We start from the raw sequence: 14,583 nt of genomic DNA, 5'->3' as shown, positions 1-14,583 counted from the left end.
TGTACTCACTTTTATAGTGACAAAAAATAAAAGTAATGAAAAACAAAATGTGAATGTCTCACATGTATATGAAAGCTGTCAGTGCTGCCTACCTCCTGACCCTGGCCTTCCTTCAAAGAGATGTAATTTTTAAAAAATGAAAAGGAAGAAAGGAAGGGAGGAAAGGAAGAAGGAAGGAAATTTGCATTACTTTCTTACTTTGCCTTAAATACTTCTGTAAAAGAAGAGTTTTCATTTGACCAAACCTGCAAGACCTTGCAATAACCATAAGATCTGTGTTATACCTCTAATTATCCTACTAGCCATGGACAGATTCTTTGCAGGCCCTAAATTATATTTGGAGAACAAATTTCTCTTCTCTGGAACTTGCTAATCAATGTCTCTTTTTAATCACATGCAGACTGCTGTGTGCTATGTATTTTCCTAAATTTACTGACCTTTAGGCACAACACTGAAACTGACTCTGTGTGAAGTCTGATGGTATTAATAGAAAACAATATGAATTTGAGAGATAAATTTCATATATGAAGGACTAGAGAAAAACTCAAACCCACACAACCATGGAAAATGATGCCAGTATCATTGGAGATGCTGAAAAAGACTTAATCTTTGTGAGGTATTAGAACCCATCAGAATAATAAATGAAAAGCCGGAACTTCCTGGTGGCACAATGGTTAAGAATCCGTCTGCCAATGCAGGGGACACGGGTTCAAGCCCTGGTCAGGGAAGATCCCACATGCCACGGAGCAACTAAGCCTGTGCACTGCAACTAGTGAGCCTGCGCTCTAGAGCCCGTGCTCTAGAGCCAGCGAGCCACAACTACTGAGCCCACATGCCACAACTACCGAGCCCATATGCCACAACTACTGAAGCCCGTGCACCTAGAGCCCATGCTCTGCAACAAGAGAAGCCACTGCAATGAGAAGCCCGCGCACTGCAACAAAGAGTAGCCCCCGCTCGCTGCAACTAGAGAAAGCCTGTGCACAACAACGAAGACACAACACAGCCAAAAATAAATAAATAAATTTAAAAAAAAATAAATGAAAAGCAGACTTTTCTTCTAAAACAAGCAGATCTCACCACGTACTCATGGTGGGGGTGTGGGAGGGATAGAATAATGAAAGCAGGTGAGCACGTATCAAATGTGCTCAAACACCCTAGGTAAGTCAGCATAGCCCACTGCCTGGGAGCACAGGCTTTTAAGTCAGAGAGACCTGAATTCAAGTCCTACTTCCTACAGTTACTAGGCTTATGGTCCCAGCTGAGTCATTGATCTTTCTGGCCTTCATTCTCATTTATAAAAAGAAGATAATAGCAGTAATTCTGCCATTGGGATGCTGACAGATTTGAATAAGACACGCCTGACATATAATTGTTTACTGTCATTACTGTCATTATTAATATTGGGAAATTACCTAGTCATTACCTAGAATATCACCATCAGCACCATTCAAAAACTGATTGGTAGTTTAAAACACACTAAAATGAAAAATTCAATTTCTAAATTATTTTTCTTAAAAACAAAGTGATTCACTTATGCTTTCTTTATTTGCAAGGGCCCCAGCGTTTTCTGGTATAAAGCTGAGAGCTGCTTGGCTGAAATAACTAATCAGCATTAAACAGACACCTTTTTTCCATATAATATCTTTATTTCTCTTTGCCCCAAATGAAGCAGCTTCCTCCAATGAGGACTGGAGTCAAGAAAAGCATCCATATCCTCAAACATTCTAGTAGATAGCAGAACTTCTTTCTTTTCCAGTACTTTTTAGCTGTGGGAGTAGACACCTCCTTAAACCACCCTGTCACTGACCTTCCAACTTCAGTCCCTAGAAGCAGCTGCAACACAGCTGGTAACACTCCCCTGGGCCTTAAGCAGCACAAGAAAGTTCATCACATGGTAGAGCTTTCTCCAGGGTGAAGAGCAAGAGACAGGAGACCCAGAGTCACAGCAAAGCAAGTGGAAATAATGAAACCTATCAGAGGGATGACTACAAGAGAGTACATGAGGCCAGGATATGAAAACGGGGAAGGAAGCTACTTGGAGAGCTTCCTAGTGAATTCAAGAACACACCCTCTGCTTGCTCACAGGTTGAATTTCAAAGACCCACCTCTGTCCCTCTAGTAGGAAGGCCAGCAATTCCTATGAAAACAGATCTGAAGGCCACAGAAAATCCCAAGACCCATCTAAAAGGATACAAATTCAGTACCATAACTACCACATGAATTTGATTTGGCCTGCAGTGGTCAACAACCTTCACTTAGTCCAGTGCACTCTGGAAGATCTTAAGTGGAACATTCTCAGGGGAAAGTGCTAGCAAGTGAAAGTAAAGGCACTCCTTCAGGGACTTTATAGCAGTGACTGAGAGCAGAGCCAAGGCACAGCTGTCCTGAGGCCTGCAGGCAGCCAAGCTCACTCACCAGCCTCACAGCTCTTACACCTCATGTCTGTCCCTCAGCTCAACTCAGGTCACCACTGCCCAGATGCTCCATGTGCAAATGCTAGGGGTCTAGAGATGACAATCACGGTTAACAACAAACCCTTTAACAAAAGAGGTGGCAGAGGCAAACGCCCCCTCCATCACGCCCAACTCACCTTCACCAGGAAGAAGGACACACCGTACGTCCGGAGAGACCGGGCGAGTTTGACGTACTTGACCTTGGCTTCTATTTCGTTCATCTCTCCACAGTTCTTGTGCTCCTACAAACGTGACAGAGGCAAGGACCAGTTACTGCAGCTCTGACAACAGGTGGACTTTGTGAGAGGTGTTATTCCACATGGTGTCTATGCCTTTGTGGATGCATGTCCCTGCTGACCGAGCGTCAGAGCACACAGAAAGGGCTAATGCACAGTTTCTTAACTAGAATGTGAACCCAAATTCCCTATAGATTTCACAGTTATATGCAACAATTCATGCACATGCAGCATGGCAAGAACAGGGTCCATAATTGTAACCTAATTTTCAAAGGGCTCCACGTTCCAAAAGGTTCAGGACCAACACGTCAAAGGAGAACTAGAAAAATGTTCTTGTCCTGGATTCTAACATCCAGGCAAAAGATAAAGTTTTCCAAAGAGCAGGATATATAAATGCCTGGACATCTCAGTGTGTGCAAACAATACTGGCTTTTAAAAAATGTTTTTATACACATGAAATTTATCTCTTCCAATTTATATTTACATTTCATTGCCAAAACACTTTGGTATTCTGGATTCACTAGAGTGATTGTTTCCTGGCAAAGTTGATGACAGGGCTTTTTTTTACTGGTTGCCTAGAATAGATAACTTTCTGAATTTTAGAATAAACCTGGATTTTAAAAAGACACCAGTTCCCAAATTCTGAGGTTCAAAAAACAAATCTCAGGATTAAAAAAAGCTTCTTGAAGTGTCTTCCTCAGTGCATTTTAATGGCAAATTGCCTTGTTTCAATGCTTCCAAGATAACGTCTCTGAAATTAAATGTATGCACATTTTTCTCAGAGGGGCTAAGGAACCTTTAGCAAGAAGGTATGGATTAAGATAATAAATCTGCCCAAAGTAGAACTGTCAGCTTCTTTACTCCGGAGTCACAAATCATTTATTACATAAGCAGAGAACATGCATGGGGTATGAAACTATCATGTGCAGAGGCCCCTCTTGGACTAATAAATGACGATAGGCTTTGTGGATGCATGAGGAGAATAAAAAAGTGAGGAGAATAATAAAGTGAGAAGAATAATAAAGTTCTGAACATTTCCAGTACCTGAAATATTCTCTTTTCAGCTCCTCTCTGCTTGATGTATTCTTTGGGCAGGAATTCCTTTAGACTGAGAGAGAGAGAATAAAAAAAAGGTAAGGCATTTATCATACTCTATAATGAGGAGGAAAGAAAAGAAACTTTTCATAAAACTCACAGTTAAGTCCCTAACTCTCAGTATTTTATGGTAAAATTAATAACAGACAGCCATATCCCACAATGCTCTTAAATAAGATGCAAATATAAAACCAGTCCGATAAAAAGGGTCAAACTAACATATTCAAGAAGAAAGACTGTCCAGGATATACTGTAAAATGACAAAGTAAAGCGCCCAAGAGTGTACAGTATGCTAACCTTCGTGATAAAGGGAGGAAAATATCCTCCATTTTGTACTGTTAATATGTATTTTTAAAAACATTAGAAGGATAAATCTAGTACTAATAAAAATGATTCTTAATGGAAAGAAGGAAAAAACAGGGACAAGGGAACAAGAATGGAAATTAAACCTCTTAATTTTCCTTGTACTATAGTCTTCACTTTAGAACCAAATGAAATCACAAACGGGTAAAACACAACACCTAAAAATCTAAAGCAAATTGAAACAAATGAACCTAACAGTGTATGGAACCAACAGCCTAACTTTGAAAAACAGTCTTTTGACAATACCCATCCCCAGTGAGATATATCTTAAAGATAAAATGGACCATAGCAGACTTGTTAATTATTTCAAAACTAATATCTACTCTTCCCCCTAAATATATACACAAATATACACACTATAAAATTAGTATATTACATTATCTAAGTAGGTAGATATTATATATAATTAGGATAAAGTAAATAAGTAATTATGTTAGTTGTTAGAAATCAAGATTTGTAGCATGAAATAAATAAAGCAAAAGAAGTTAAATGAAAACCTCGCAATCTTTCATCTGAATGCAAATATTGAGCTGAATGTCTGATTCATTTTTCTTTTTCTGAAAAACTTTCTACTTGTGTCCACTGCAGAGTCTAAGGGCAAGGACAACCGGGTGGCAATGACCACCCCCAGTGCGTCAGCCAGGTGGTCTTCCAACACCATTTCCCACTAAGAGGAATCCAGGATCCTTGGAGAAATGACTGATTCTAGCTTTGGGACAGGAGATGTATAAAATGTTCCTGGGGCTTCTTGTGCCTGAGGATCAAGGAGGTTATCAAAATGACATTGGACTGACATCAAGGGATAACCAATGGCCAAACATGGGGTGATTTTTAAAACCTCATACAAAAGAAGAGAGGACAGAACAATGTGCTCACTGACCAACTTCAACAATAATAACTCATGGCCATTCATGACTCACCTACTCCCTTACCCACATGCCCTCTTATGGATTATTTGAAGCAAACCCCAGACATCATATAATTAATTTCATGTAAGGGGCAATTTGAGCATCAGAAAGAATGAAGACTGCAGTTGGTCAAAACACAGGTACGTAAATTCAATAAAGATTCTTTGAAATAATCATTGATCACCTTAAGAGGTTGCTAGGGCACCAGCTCATATCAAAAATTGATAAAGGAAAAGAAACAAAGCTAATAAATGCAGAAGGAATAATAGAATTCCAAAATCATCATTTTACAACTATTAATGAAATAGTCAATAGATCAAAACAAGCATGAGTGGCTGCTAAACCCAATAAGTAACAAGTTAATGGGGGACTTTATAACAGAAGGATCAGTCTGATGCAAACCCAATGATCAATTTTAAATGAGAGTGGGATAACCACACAGCATATGCCTTCTGACGGATAAAAGAGGAAGTATACAGTACCACCTAGGAAGTATTCTTGGCAATAGAGAAAAAAATAAGGAAATATATAACTGAATATGAATTTCACTAAGAATCTAAATATAAATCTAAGGTTACAAAAAAAGAAAAAAAACCCTAATAGTTTAAAAAGCTAATAGTTTAAAAAAAAGAGAGAGAGAGAGGAACATGGTAAGTGACAGTACCAGGATGCAATGAGCCAAATCCCATCATTGTAAATATTCTAAAAATAACCCAGGTTTTTCACAAATAAATGGCTTGCTGGTAGAGGTGAAAAAGATGACACACAGATTAACAGAGTTTTAAGAAACATATTTATTACAAAGCTACAGTAACAAAGACAGTATGGTACTGACATAAAAACAGACATATAGGTCAACAGAACAGAATTGAGAATCCAGAAATTAACCCTTACCTTTACAGACAACTGATTTTCAACAAGCGTGCCAAGACACTTCAGTGGGAAAAGAACAGTCTTTTTAACAAACAGTGATGAGACAATTGTATAACCACATGCAAAACAATGAAGTTAGACCTCCTATCTCACATGGCACATAAAAATTAACTCCAAATGGATCACTGACCTAAATGTAAGAACTAAATTAAATCTCTAACTCTTAGAAGAAAATAAAGGAGTAAATTTTTATGACCTTGGGTTAGGCAAAGACTTTTAAAATACAATACTAGGGGCTTCCCTGGTGGCGCAGTGGTTGGGGGTCCGCCTGCCGATGCAGGGGACATGGGTTCGTGCCCCGGTCTGGGAGGATCCCGCGTGCCGCGGAGCGGCTGGGCCCGTGAGCCATGGCTGTTGAGCCTGCGCGTCCGGAGCCTGTGCTCCGCAACGGGAGAGGCCGCAACAGTGAGAGGCCCGCATACCGCAAAAAAAAAATAAAAAAATAAATAAATAAAATAAAAAAATACAATACTAAAAGCATATGCAGCAAATGAAAAAAAATAAACTGGACTACATCAAAATTTTAAACATTAAACTGCAAAACAAATCATTAAAAAAGTGAAGACACAACCCACAGAATGGGAGAAAATATGTGCAAATTATATATCTGATAAGGACTTGTATCTGGAATATATAAAACCTCTTAAAACTAATGATTTTTTTAAAAACAATTAAAAATGGTCATAGGATCTTGAATAGACACTTCCCCAAAGAAGAGATAAAAATGGTCAAAAACACGTGAAAATATTCTTAACACCAGCAGCCATCAGGAAAACACAAAGAAAAACCACAATATCGTACCAGTGCATACCCAGTAGGACACTACAGTAAAAAACACAGACAGTAAGGAGTGTTGGCGAGGTTATAGAGAATTTGGAACCTTCACACACTGCTAGTGGGAATGTAAAATGGCGCAGCTGTTGTGGAAAACAATTTGGTAGTTCCTCAAAAGATTAAACAGCAATTCTACCCCTAGGCATATATCTAGGAGAAGTAAAAACGTATGTCCACATAAACATTTGTACGTGAATGTTCATAGTAGTATTATTCATAATAGGCAAACGGTGGAAACAACTCAAATGTCCATCAACTGATGAGTGGATGAATAAAATGTAGTTTAGCCATACAATGTAAATTTATTTGGCAATAAAAAGGCATTAAGTATGATACATGCAACAATATGGAAACACTGTGCTAAGTGAAAGCAGCCCATCACAAAGGACCACAAATTGTATGATTCTATTTATATGAAGCATCCAGAATAGTCAAATCTATAGAGACAGATAGGACTAGAGGTTGCAAAGGCTGAGGAAGGGAGAGGGGAACCTGGGGAATGACTGTTAATGGACACAGGGCTTATTGTAGGAGGGAAACAAATGTTCTAAAATTAGATTGTGGTAATGGCTGCACAATCTTGTGAATACACTAAAAAATGCTGAAATATAAATTTTAAATGGGCCAATTGTATGGTATGCAAACTCCATTTCAATAAAGCTGTTTTTTAAAAAAGAAAAACACCAACCACTAGAGGCCTTGTTTGGATCCTGATGTTAACAAAGTATAAAATGACATTTTTAATACAATGCAGGGGAGAATTTAACACAGACTGGGTATTAGATGTGAATAAAGAATTGCTGTTAATTTTGTTTGGTATTAGGGTGGATTTGCAGTTAGGCAGGGTTTTAATTATTTAAAAAAAATTTCATTGTCAGAAGAACATACTGAAGTACTGATAGGCGAAATGGTATGCCGTCTTGGATTTGCTTTCAATACTCCAGCCAAAAAAGGGGGTGGGTCAGGTCCAGGTTCTGGCTACATTATGCCTTGAATCATGATAGCTCTTCAACCTTCAAACTACATCTGCAGACAAAAATTCTGAGTATATTTTCTGGAATGTCAGGGATCTAGGTTTGAGCACCACCAGAACACTCTGGCCTAATCAAGAGACCCCTACATCAGTCCACAGGAAGGAACCTAAGAAACATCTAGGCAGCAGCCCCTTAGATGTTATGACTACTGTTAAGCAACTTCAGGGAAAAAAGGTCTGGCTGAGAGAAGAATGGAAGGCATCAATGTCACAAAAGAGGAAGCTGAGTCACAGAGAGGTCAAGTGACTTAGCTGAGGTCACAGGACTGGATGGGAGCAGGGAGCCTCTGACCTCCAGTCCAAGAGCAGATGCACGTGAACACAGGGCTGTTTCAGGCTCCCCCAGGAACACACTTAAAATGATAACCAGGAAGCATCCCAAGGGGGCCACTGCTGTGAGCCTCTGGACAGCAGCTCCTATGCCATCAACAAAGGAGACCTTGCAAAGGTTATCAAAAATACCCAAAGAGGGCCCCATGCCAAGCCCACTCACAACGATGACTGCTACTAGAACACCAGATGGCAGCATCCAGTGGCCAGGCTGGAATATGTTGGGTATTTATGGCGATAAAGTTCTGTGTGTCCACAAGCTGCCCTCAACTCAAACTCTGCAAACTAACCCTCCCATTCTTTGGTAGGCATTGAACCTCCCACTCTTCAGTAGGTACAGAAACAACTTCCAGAAGCTTGCACCAGAGGTGTGACCCCTGGTGTTACAAGAGGCGATCTGGGGGGAGTTTAGTGTAAGGTATTTTCAAATAAGAAGTGAGTGTGTGGGTGTGCGTGCACGTGTGGGGTGTGTTCTTCCCCAGTAAATCGACAACGTGCACAATGTCAGCAGGGTGCTGAAAGGAGCTGGCAGCCTCCCATCACTGCCTGCCAGCCGGTGGTTCAGCAGTTCCAGCTCGGTTGTGTTTTTGATTCCCAAACCCAAGTATGGAAGGCTCCTAAGCATCTGCGGCAGACACACAAGTGAAATCTGTCAGCTTTCTCTGAGAAAATGGGTCAGATGGTCAAACCTGATTGGGAATTTTTCTCCTAATTAAGCAAGCTCTGACCAAGCAAAGTCCCTTGCACTGCCGCCTTAAACATTCCCACCTTAAAAGGGCAGCCTCCAAACCCTCTGCCAGCCTTGTGCATATCATTTTTTCAGAGTGCAATAATAACAGACCTCCTGTTTTACTAAGACGGCAGACTAGTCAAAGTTCTCACACTCTGAGATCCATGGAAGGTTGAAATCAGCCCAGAGACTCTTCTCTCATGAGCTCTACTTTCACTCTGGCCGAGTCAGCTGTATCTCTTCCCCCATCTATATTTATCTGCATTTGCTCCCCAATCTCGCTGCTGGCTGTATATCACATAATTATGTAATAAATCAATACAGCCCATAAACTGTTAAAATAGTCCAAAAGAGAGCTACTTAATGCTTCCTAATGGTAAATATTTACAAAAAGTTATTGAATTAGATATAAGCGAGACAAATGTAAAATACTGGAAGGAAAAAAATTGTGAAAATTTAAAAACAGTCTGTCCTCCGAGTGCTTCATGATCATCTTTATATTCTCTTGTAGATGGTGTGGTTCATCCAACAAAGATAATGTGGGAACCTTAACTAGGTGACCCACACCAGGAAAAAAACATTGGTCCGGTATCAAAAGATTGGCAAATGACAATAGCCCGGAGATGGAAACAACCTAAGTGTCCATCATCGGATGAATGGATAAAGAAGATGTGGCACATATATACAATGGAATATTACTCAGCCATAAAAAGAAATGAAATTGAGTTATCTGTAATGAGGTGGATGGACCTAGAGTCTGTCATACAGAGTGAAGTAAGTCAGAAAGAGAAAAACAAATACCGTATGCTAACACATATATATGGAATCTAAGAAAAAAAAATGTCATGAAGAACCTAGGGGTAAAACAGGAATAAAGACACAGACCTACTTGAGAATGGACTTGAGGACACGGGGAGGGGGAAGGGTAAGCTGGGACAAAGTGAGAGAGTGGCATGGACATATATACACTACCAAACGTAAAATAGATAGCTAGTGGGAAGCAGCCACATAGCACAGGGAGATCAGCTCAGTGCTTTGTGACCACCTAGAGGGGTGGGACAGGGAGGGTGGGAGGGAGGCAGACGCAAGAGGGAGGAGATATGGAGACATATGTATATGTATAACTGATTCACTTTGTTATAAAGCAGAAACTAACACACCATTGTAAAGCAATTATACTCCAATAAAGTTGTAAAAAAAAAAAAGATTGGCAAATGAATGCTTAAATTGAAAGTTAAAATATAGGGTTTCAGAGAGGTAGTAGCATAGATTCTTTACTTTAATTAACTTTTGGGGATTATCCAAGCAACAGTAAACCATGTTGATAGAGGGTTTTCCACTACTAATGGCTGCCGTTTTACTGAAAGGCAAACAATGTTTCGGGTGTTTTACATGCATAAATAGATTAGTTAAACTCTGACAAAAGCCCTTGGAAGAAAATATTCCAATATTCCAGTTTTTTATATATGGAACAGGAGGTTCAGTGATGCTAAGTAAGTTGTCCACAATCATAGCCAACAACTTAAGCCTCCTCTGTGGGCTCCAGAGACCATGCTCTTAGCTACTTAGCACCCTGGTTTCTCCAAGCTACCCTGTGATCAAAAGACGTATCATGTGATCAGTATTTGAGAATTTTCAGACAAAGAGAGGAATAAAATAACAGAAACACCCAATCAGATAATGGTAACAATGACCATAGTGGTGGCAGTCAATTTTTTAGAAATGCCAAGAGGCAGTGAAAAAGGGAAGGGGAATTTAATAAACACATCTAGAGGAAGAGGGATCTGGATTCAAATACAGCCATTCACTGAAAACTTCATTTTCTTATATAAATGTAAGCTGCTTCTATAAGTTATTCCAAAAGAGGCATTCTAAAGATGTTCTCCAGTCTGAAAATAAGTACACAAGTATGTGGGAGGCAGCCATGATTTGAGGAAAGGTTAACTGCTTCTCATCTGTCCCAGAACTGTCACCTAGTAGTCCCAGCACCACGGGTAACTCACCACCTCTCTAAGCTGATCTTATCACCTGAAAAGCAGATAGGATTCCTACCTAGGAGTGTTTTTGCTCATATGAACTGAAAACAATGGCTTGCCCCCTCATTCCTGGGGAATGAGGGCATCAATATGAACACACAAAGCAGTGAAGAGCACATGGTGGAGGAATAAAGGGGAGGGAAGGTACCGAGGTACAGCAAGGACAGTATCACCCAAAAGACACTGGAACACCCAGGTTTCCTGAGCCCAATCTTTATGCTCAACCACCAAATGAGTAACAATAACATCTCAAATTTGGTATCACATAAAGTTCTCAAAGTGTGGTCCCAAGACCAGCAGCATCAGTACTACCTGGGAACATGTTAGATGTGTCCATTTTCAGGCTTTGCCCCGAACCCACTGAATTAGAAGCTCTGGAGGTGAGGCCCAGTAGTATGTTTTTTTTTTTTTTTTTTTGCGGTACACAGGCCTCTCACTGTTGTGGCCTCTCCCGCTGCGGAGCACAGGCTCCGGACGCGCAGGCTCAGCGGCCATGGCTCACGGGCCCAGCCGCTCCGCGGCATATGGGATCCTCCCAGACCGGGGCACGAACCCGTATCCCCTGCATCAGCAGGTGGACTCTCAACCACTGCGCCACCAGGGAGGCCCCCAGTAGTATGTTTTAACAAGCCCTTTGGATGAGCCTGACATATGCTAAAGGTGGAGAACCACTGGCCCAGTGGGCCGAAAGCTCAAATGATGAAGTTGGATACATTGAATTTAAATCCAGACTCAAAGATGAAAATGTGTGTGACTTAGAGTATTGGTCAAGTCCTGGATAACTGAGGTGATGATGTAGGTGGAAGAAAGCACTGGATGAGTTGGAAAATAGTGACAGTGGCAAGAAGTGGAGAGTGAAGACAGCATGGGGAAAGCACAGGAAAGGGTTTGAGGGCCTCAGTCATACAGTAGTTCTGTGCTCCTGAACCAATCCCAATACCCCTTAGCGTAAGGAGGGGAAATCGTCCAGAGGCTCAGAGACAGCTCCGGGCTAGATACATTCAGAGGTTCCTGGTTTGAAAGTTCTGGAGTCTGACAGTTGTTAGGGAGAGAGACATCAACCTCAGGAGGCTGCTGCTAGGAGGAAACAGTGAAGGCACCACTGATGGTCATCACCACCCCAAACTGATGAGAGCGCTCCAGGTTGTCAGGGGCACGTGACAGAAGCCAACGATAGAGAAGCTAGTGAACGGGCAGTGGTGAGGAATAGGAGGTAAGACAGAGTTGGTGAGAAACGAAGCTGAAACGCTTGCTTCACTGTTAGTATGAAAACAGAATCTACAGCCAAATTATTCTGACTAAAACGCACAGAACAACTCCAAAGGAGGAATATGTGTCTGAACAGATGCCAAGAGAAAAACTGACTTTAAGACTTCCTACTGTGTCAAGAGCTTTGCTTGTTGACAGTAGAATTATCTTGAGTTTGTGGGGAAAAATTTCCAAGTCCACTCTAAATTCTTCCTCAGAGATTCATACCCTGGGTTGCTGTGTTTTCTCAGTGAAATACTTTTGGGGAACACGCCAACAGGACGAGGGGGCTACGGTAATCTAGCAGGAGGGAGGTTTCCTCCACCTGCTAGCTCCCTGCCTGCCTGCACCCAACCACTGGACTATTTCTCCCTGTGACATACAGAGTCACAGAACCTTTCTGTCTGACCTCCAAGGCCCATTAATTTTGCCTTTACCACATGGTATATATCCAACCTCAGTGATCACAAGCTTTTATCACCTCACACATAGACTACTGCAACTGACTTTTTTAAAGACACGTTAACTGTGAAAACATTAGAAATATAAAGAACAGTATATACCTCAATTTATATACCTATCATCAAGGATAAATACATGTTACCATGTTGTCATATTTGCTTTATGATTCCTACTTCTCCTTCTGTTTGTAAAGAACAAATGACAGATTTAGCTGAAGTCCCACACCATCCTTCTTTCTCTCCCTAAGGGTCGTCATTTTCCTGAAGGTAATTTCCACACATATTTTATCATGTTCCTACATCTCCTTATATCTATAACACAATGTATTCTGTTTCTCATTGTATTTTTAAATTCAACAGATTCATCTTCTAAGATATCTTGTTTCCTCTGTAAAGTACTTTGCTGTTTTCATACATTAAAATTTGTGCCCATCTGGGACTTCCCTGGTGGCTCAGTGGTTAAGAATCCGCCTGCCAATACAGGGGACATGGGTTTGAGCCTTGGTCCGGGAAGATTCCCACATGCCACGGAGCAACTAAGCCCATGCACTACAACTACTGAGCCCGCGCTCTACAGCCCGCGAGCCACAACTACTGAGGCCACCCGCCTAGAGCTGGTGCTCTGCAACAAGAGAAGCCACTGCAATGAGAAGCCTACGCACCGCAACGAAGAGTAGCCCCTGCTTGCCGCAACTAGAGAAAGCCCACGTGCAACAGAAAAGACTAAATGCAGGGCTTCCCTGGTGGTGCAGTGGTTGGGAGTCGGCCTGCCGACGCAGGGGACGCGGGTTCGTGCCCCGGTCTGGGAGGATCCCACATGCCGTGGAGTGGCTGGGCCCGTGAGCCATGGCCGCTGAGCCTGCGCGTCCGGAGCCTGTGCTCCGCAGCGGGAGAGGCCACAACAGTGAGAGGCCTGCGTACCGCAAAAAAAAAAAAAAAGACTAAATGCAGCCAAAAAACAAAAAATAATAATAAGTAAATTAATTAATTAAAATATTTGTGCCCATCTGAGAGACATGAAATGCTATCTCCTTATCGATTTTGCATTCTGGATTGCTTATGAGGCTCAATATTTTTCCCTGTCTTTAGAAGTCAGTTGAATTTCCTCTTCTCTCAAGTGCCTATTTGTTATCTTGACCTTTTTTTCTTAGAAGGACTTATTTCCTTTTTCATATTTTCTGGACATTAATTTGTTCTTGGTAGTATGCACTACAAATATACAAATTTCTTCTTTCATTCTGGGGCCTCACTCTTCATTTGGTAATGTCTTTTGCCTGGTATTTTAACTTTCATTAAGGCAAGTTCATCAACCTTTAGAACTCTTAACATCACCCTACATCAATAATGGAGTGTTTTAATTACTATAGCTCTCTAAGAAATTGGGATAATTGTGTGAGTCCTCTATATATTTTCACACAAATACACACACACACACACACACACACACATATTTTTATTTTTCACAGTCCTACAGGTGAATACCATGGTTGTCTGGATCTAGGTGGTAATAAGCTGCCTTTATGTATTGATCTTTCTTCCAGAGACTTTCCTTTCTATTAATAGTTCTAATTAGTTTCTTCATAGATTGAGTGAATTATCTATGTAGATAAACCTATCACCTACAACTAATGACAGTTTCATTTTTCTAATCCTGAAATCATTTCTTTTTTCTTTCCTTATTGTGTAATTTACTTATTATTTAATATCTGCCTCTCTGAACTAGAATATAAGTTCCATGGGGGCAGGAATGTTTGACTGTGTTTTACACTGCTGTATCCCTAATGTCTAGTGCCTATAGGTAGAAAGACATGTAATAAATTACTTATTGAACAATGAATTTTGCATTCCTGGAGAAACCAGTTACAAATTGCAGTTATGTATAAACACATGTCATGCTGGACTTTATTAATTTACAAATTT

At 40.8% G+C, this 14,583-nt stretch overlaps 1 protein-coding gene across 4 annotated transcripts in view; it reads right to left on the bottom strand.

Annotated features, from left to right (window-relative positions):
- Nucleotides 1-14,583, bottom strand: part of TLN2 (talin 2) — a 449,584-nt gene that overhangs the window by 173,268 nt on the left and 261,733 nt on the right. For all 4 annotated transcript variants that reach the window (XM_081228039.1, XM_081228042.1, XM_081228041.1 and 1 more), the window contains 2 exons: nt 3,737-3,800; nt 2,594-2,698 (listed from right to left, as the gene is read on the bottom strand). In XM_081228039.1, coding sequence (XP_081084165.1) covers nt 2,594-2,698; nt 3,737-3,800 — 169 coding nt within the window. The remainder of the gene's footprint in view (nt 1-2,593; nt 2,699-3,736; nt 3,801-14,583) is intronic.

This window comes from Mesoplodon bidens, assembly GCF_964165515.1.
Source record: "Mesoplodon bidens genome assembly, chromosome: 3".
NCBI classification, from domain to species: domain Eukaryota; kingdom Metazoa; phylum Chordata; class Mammalia; order Artiodactyla; family Ziphiidae; genus Mesoplodon; species Mesoplodon bidens.
The sequence above is the reverse complement of the archived record's forward strand: the minus strand, read 5'-3'. Positions and strand labels throughout refer to the sequence as shown.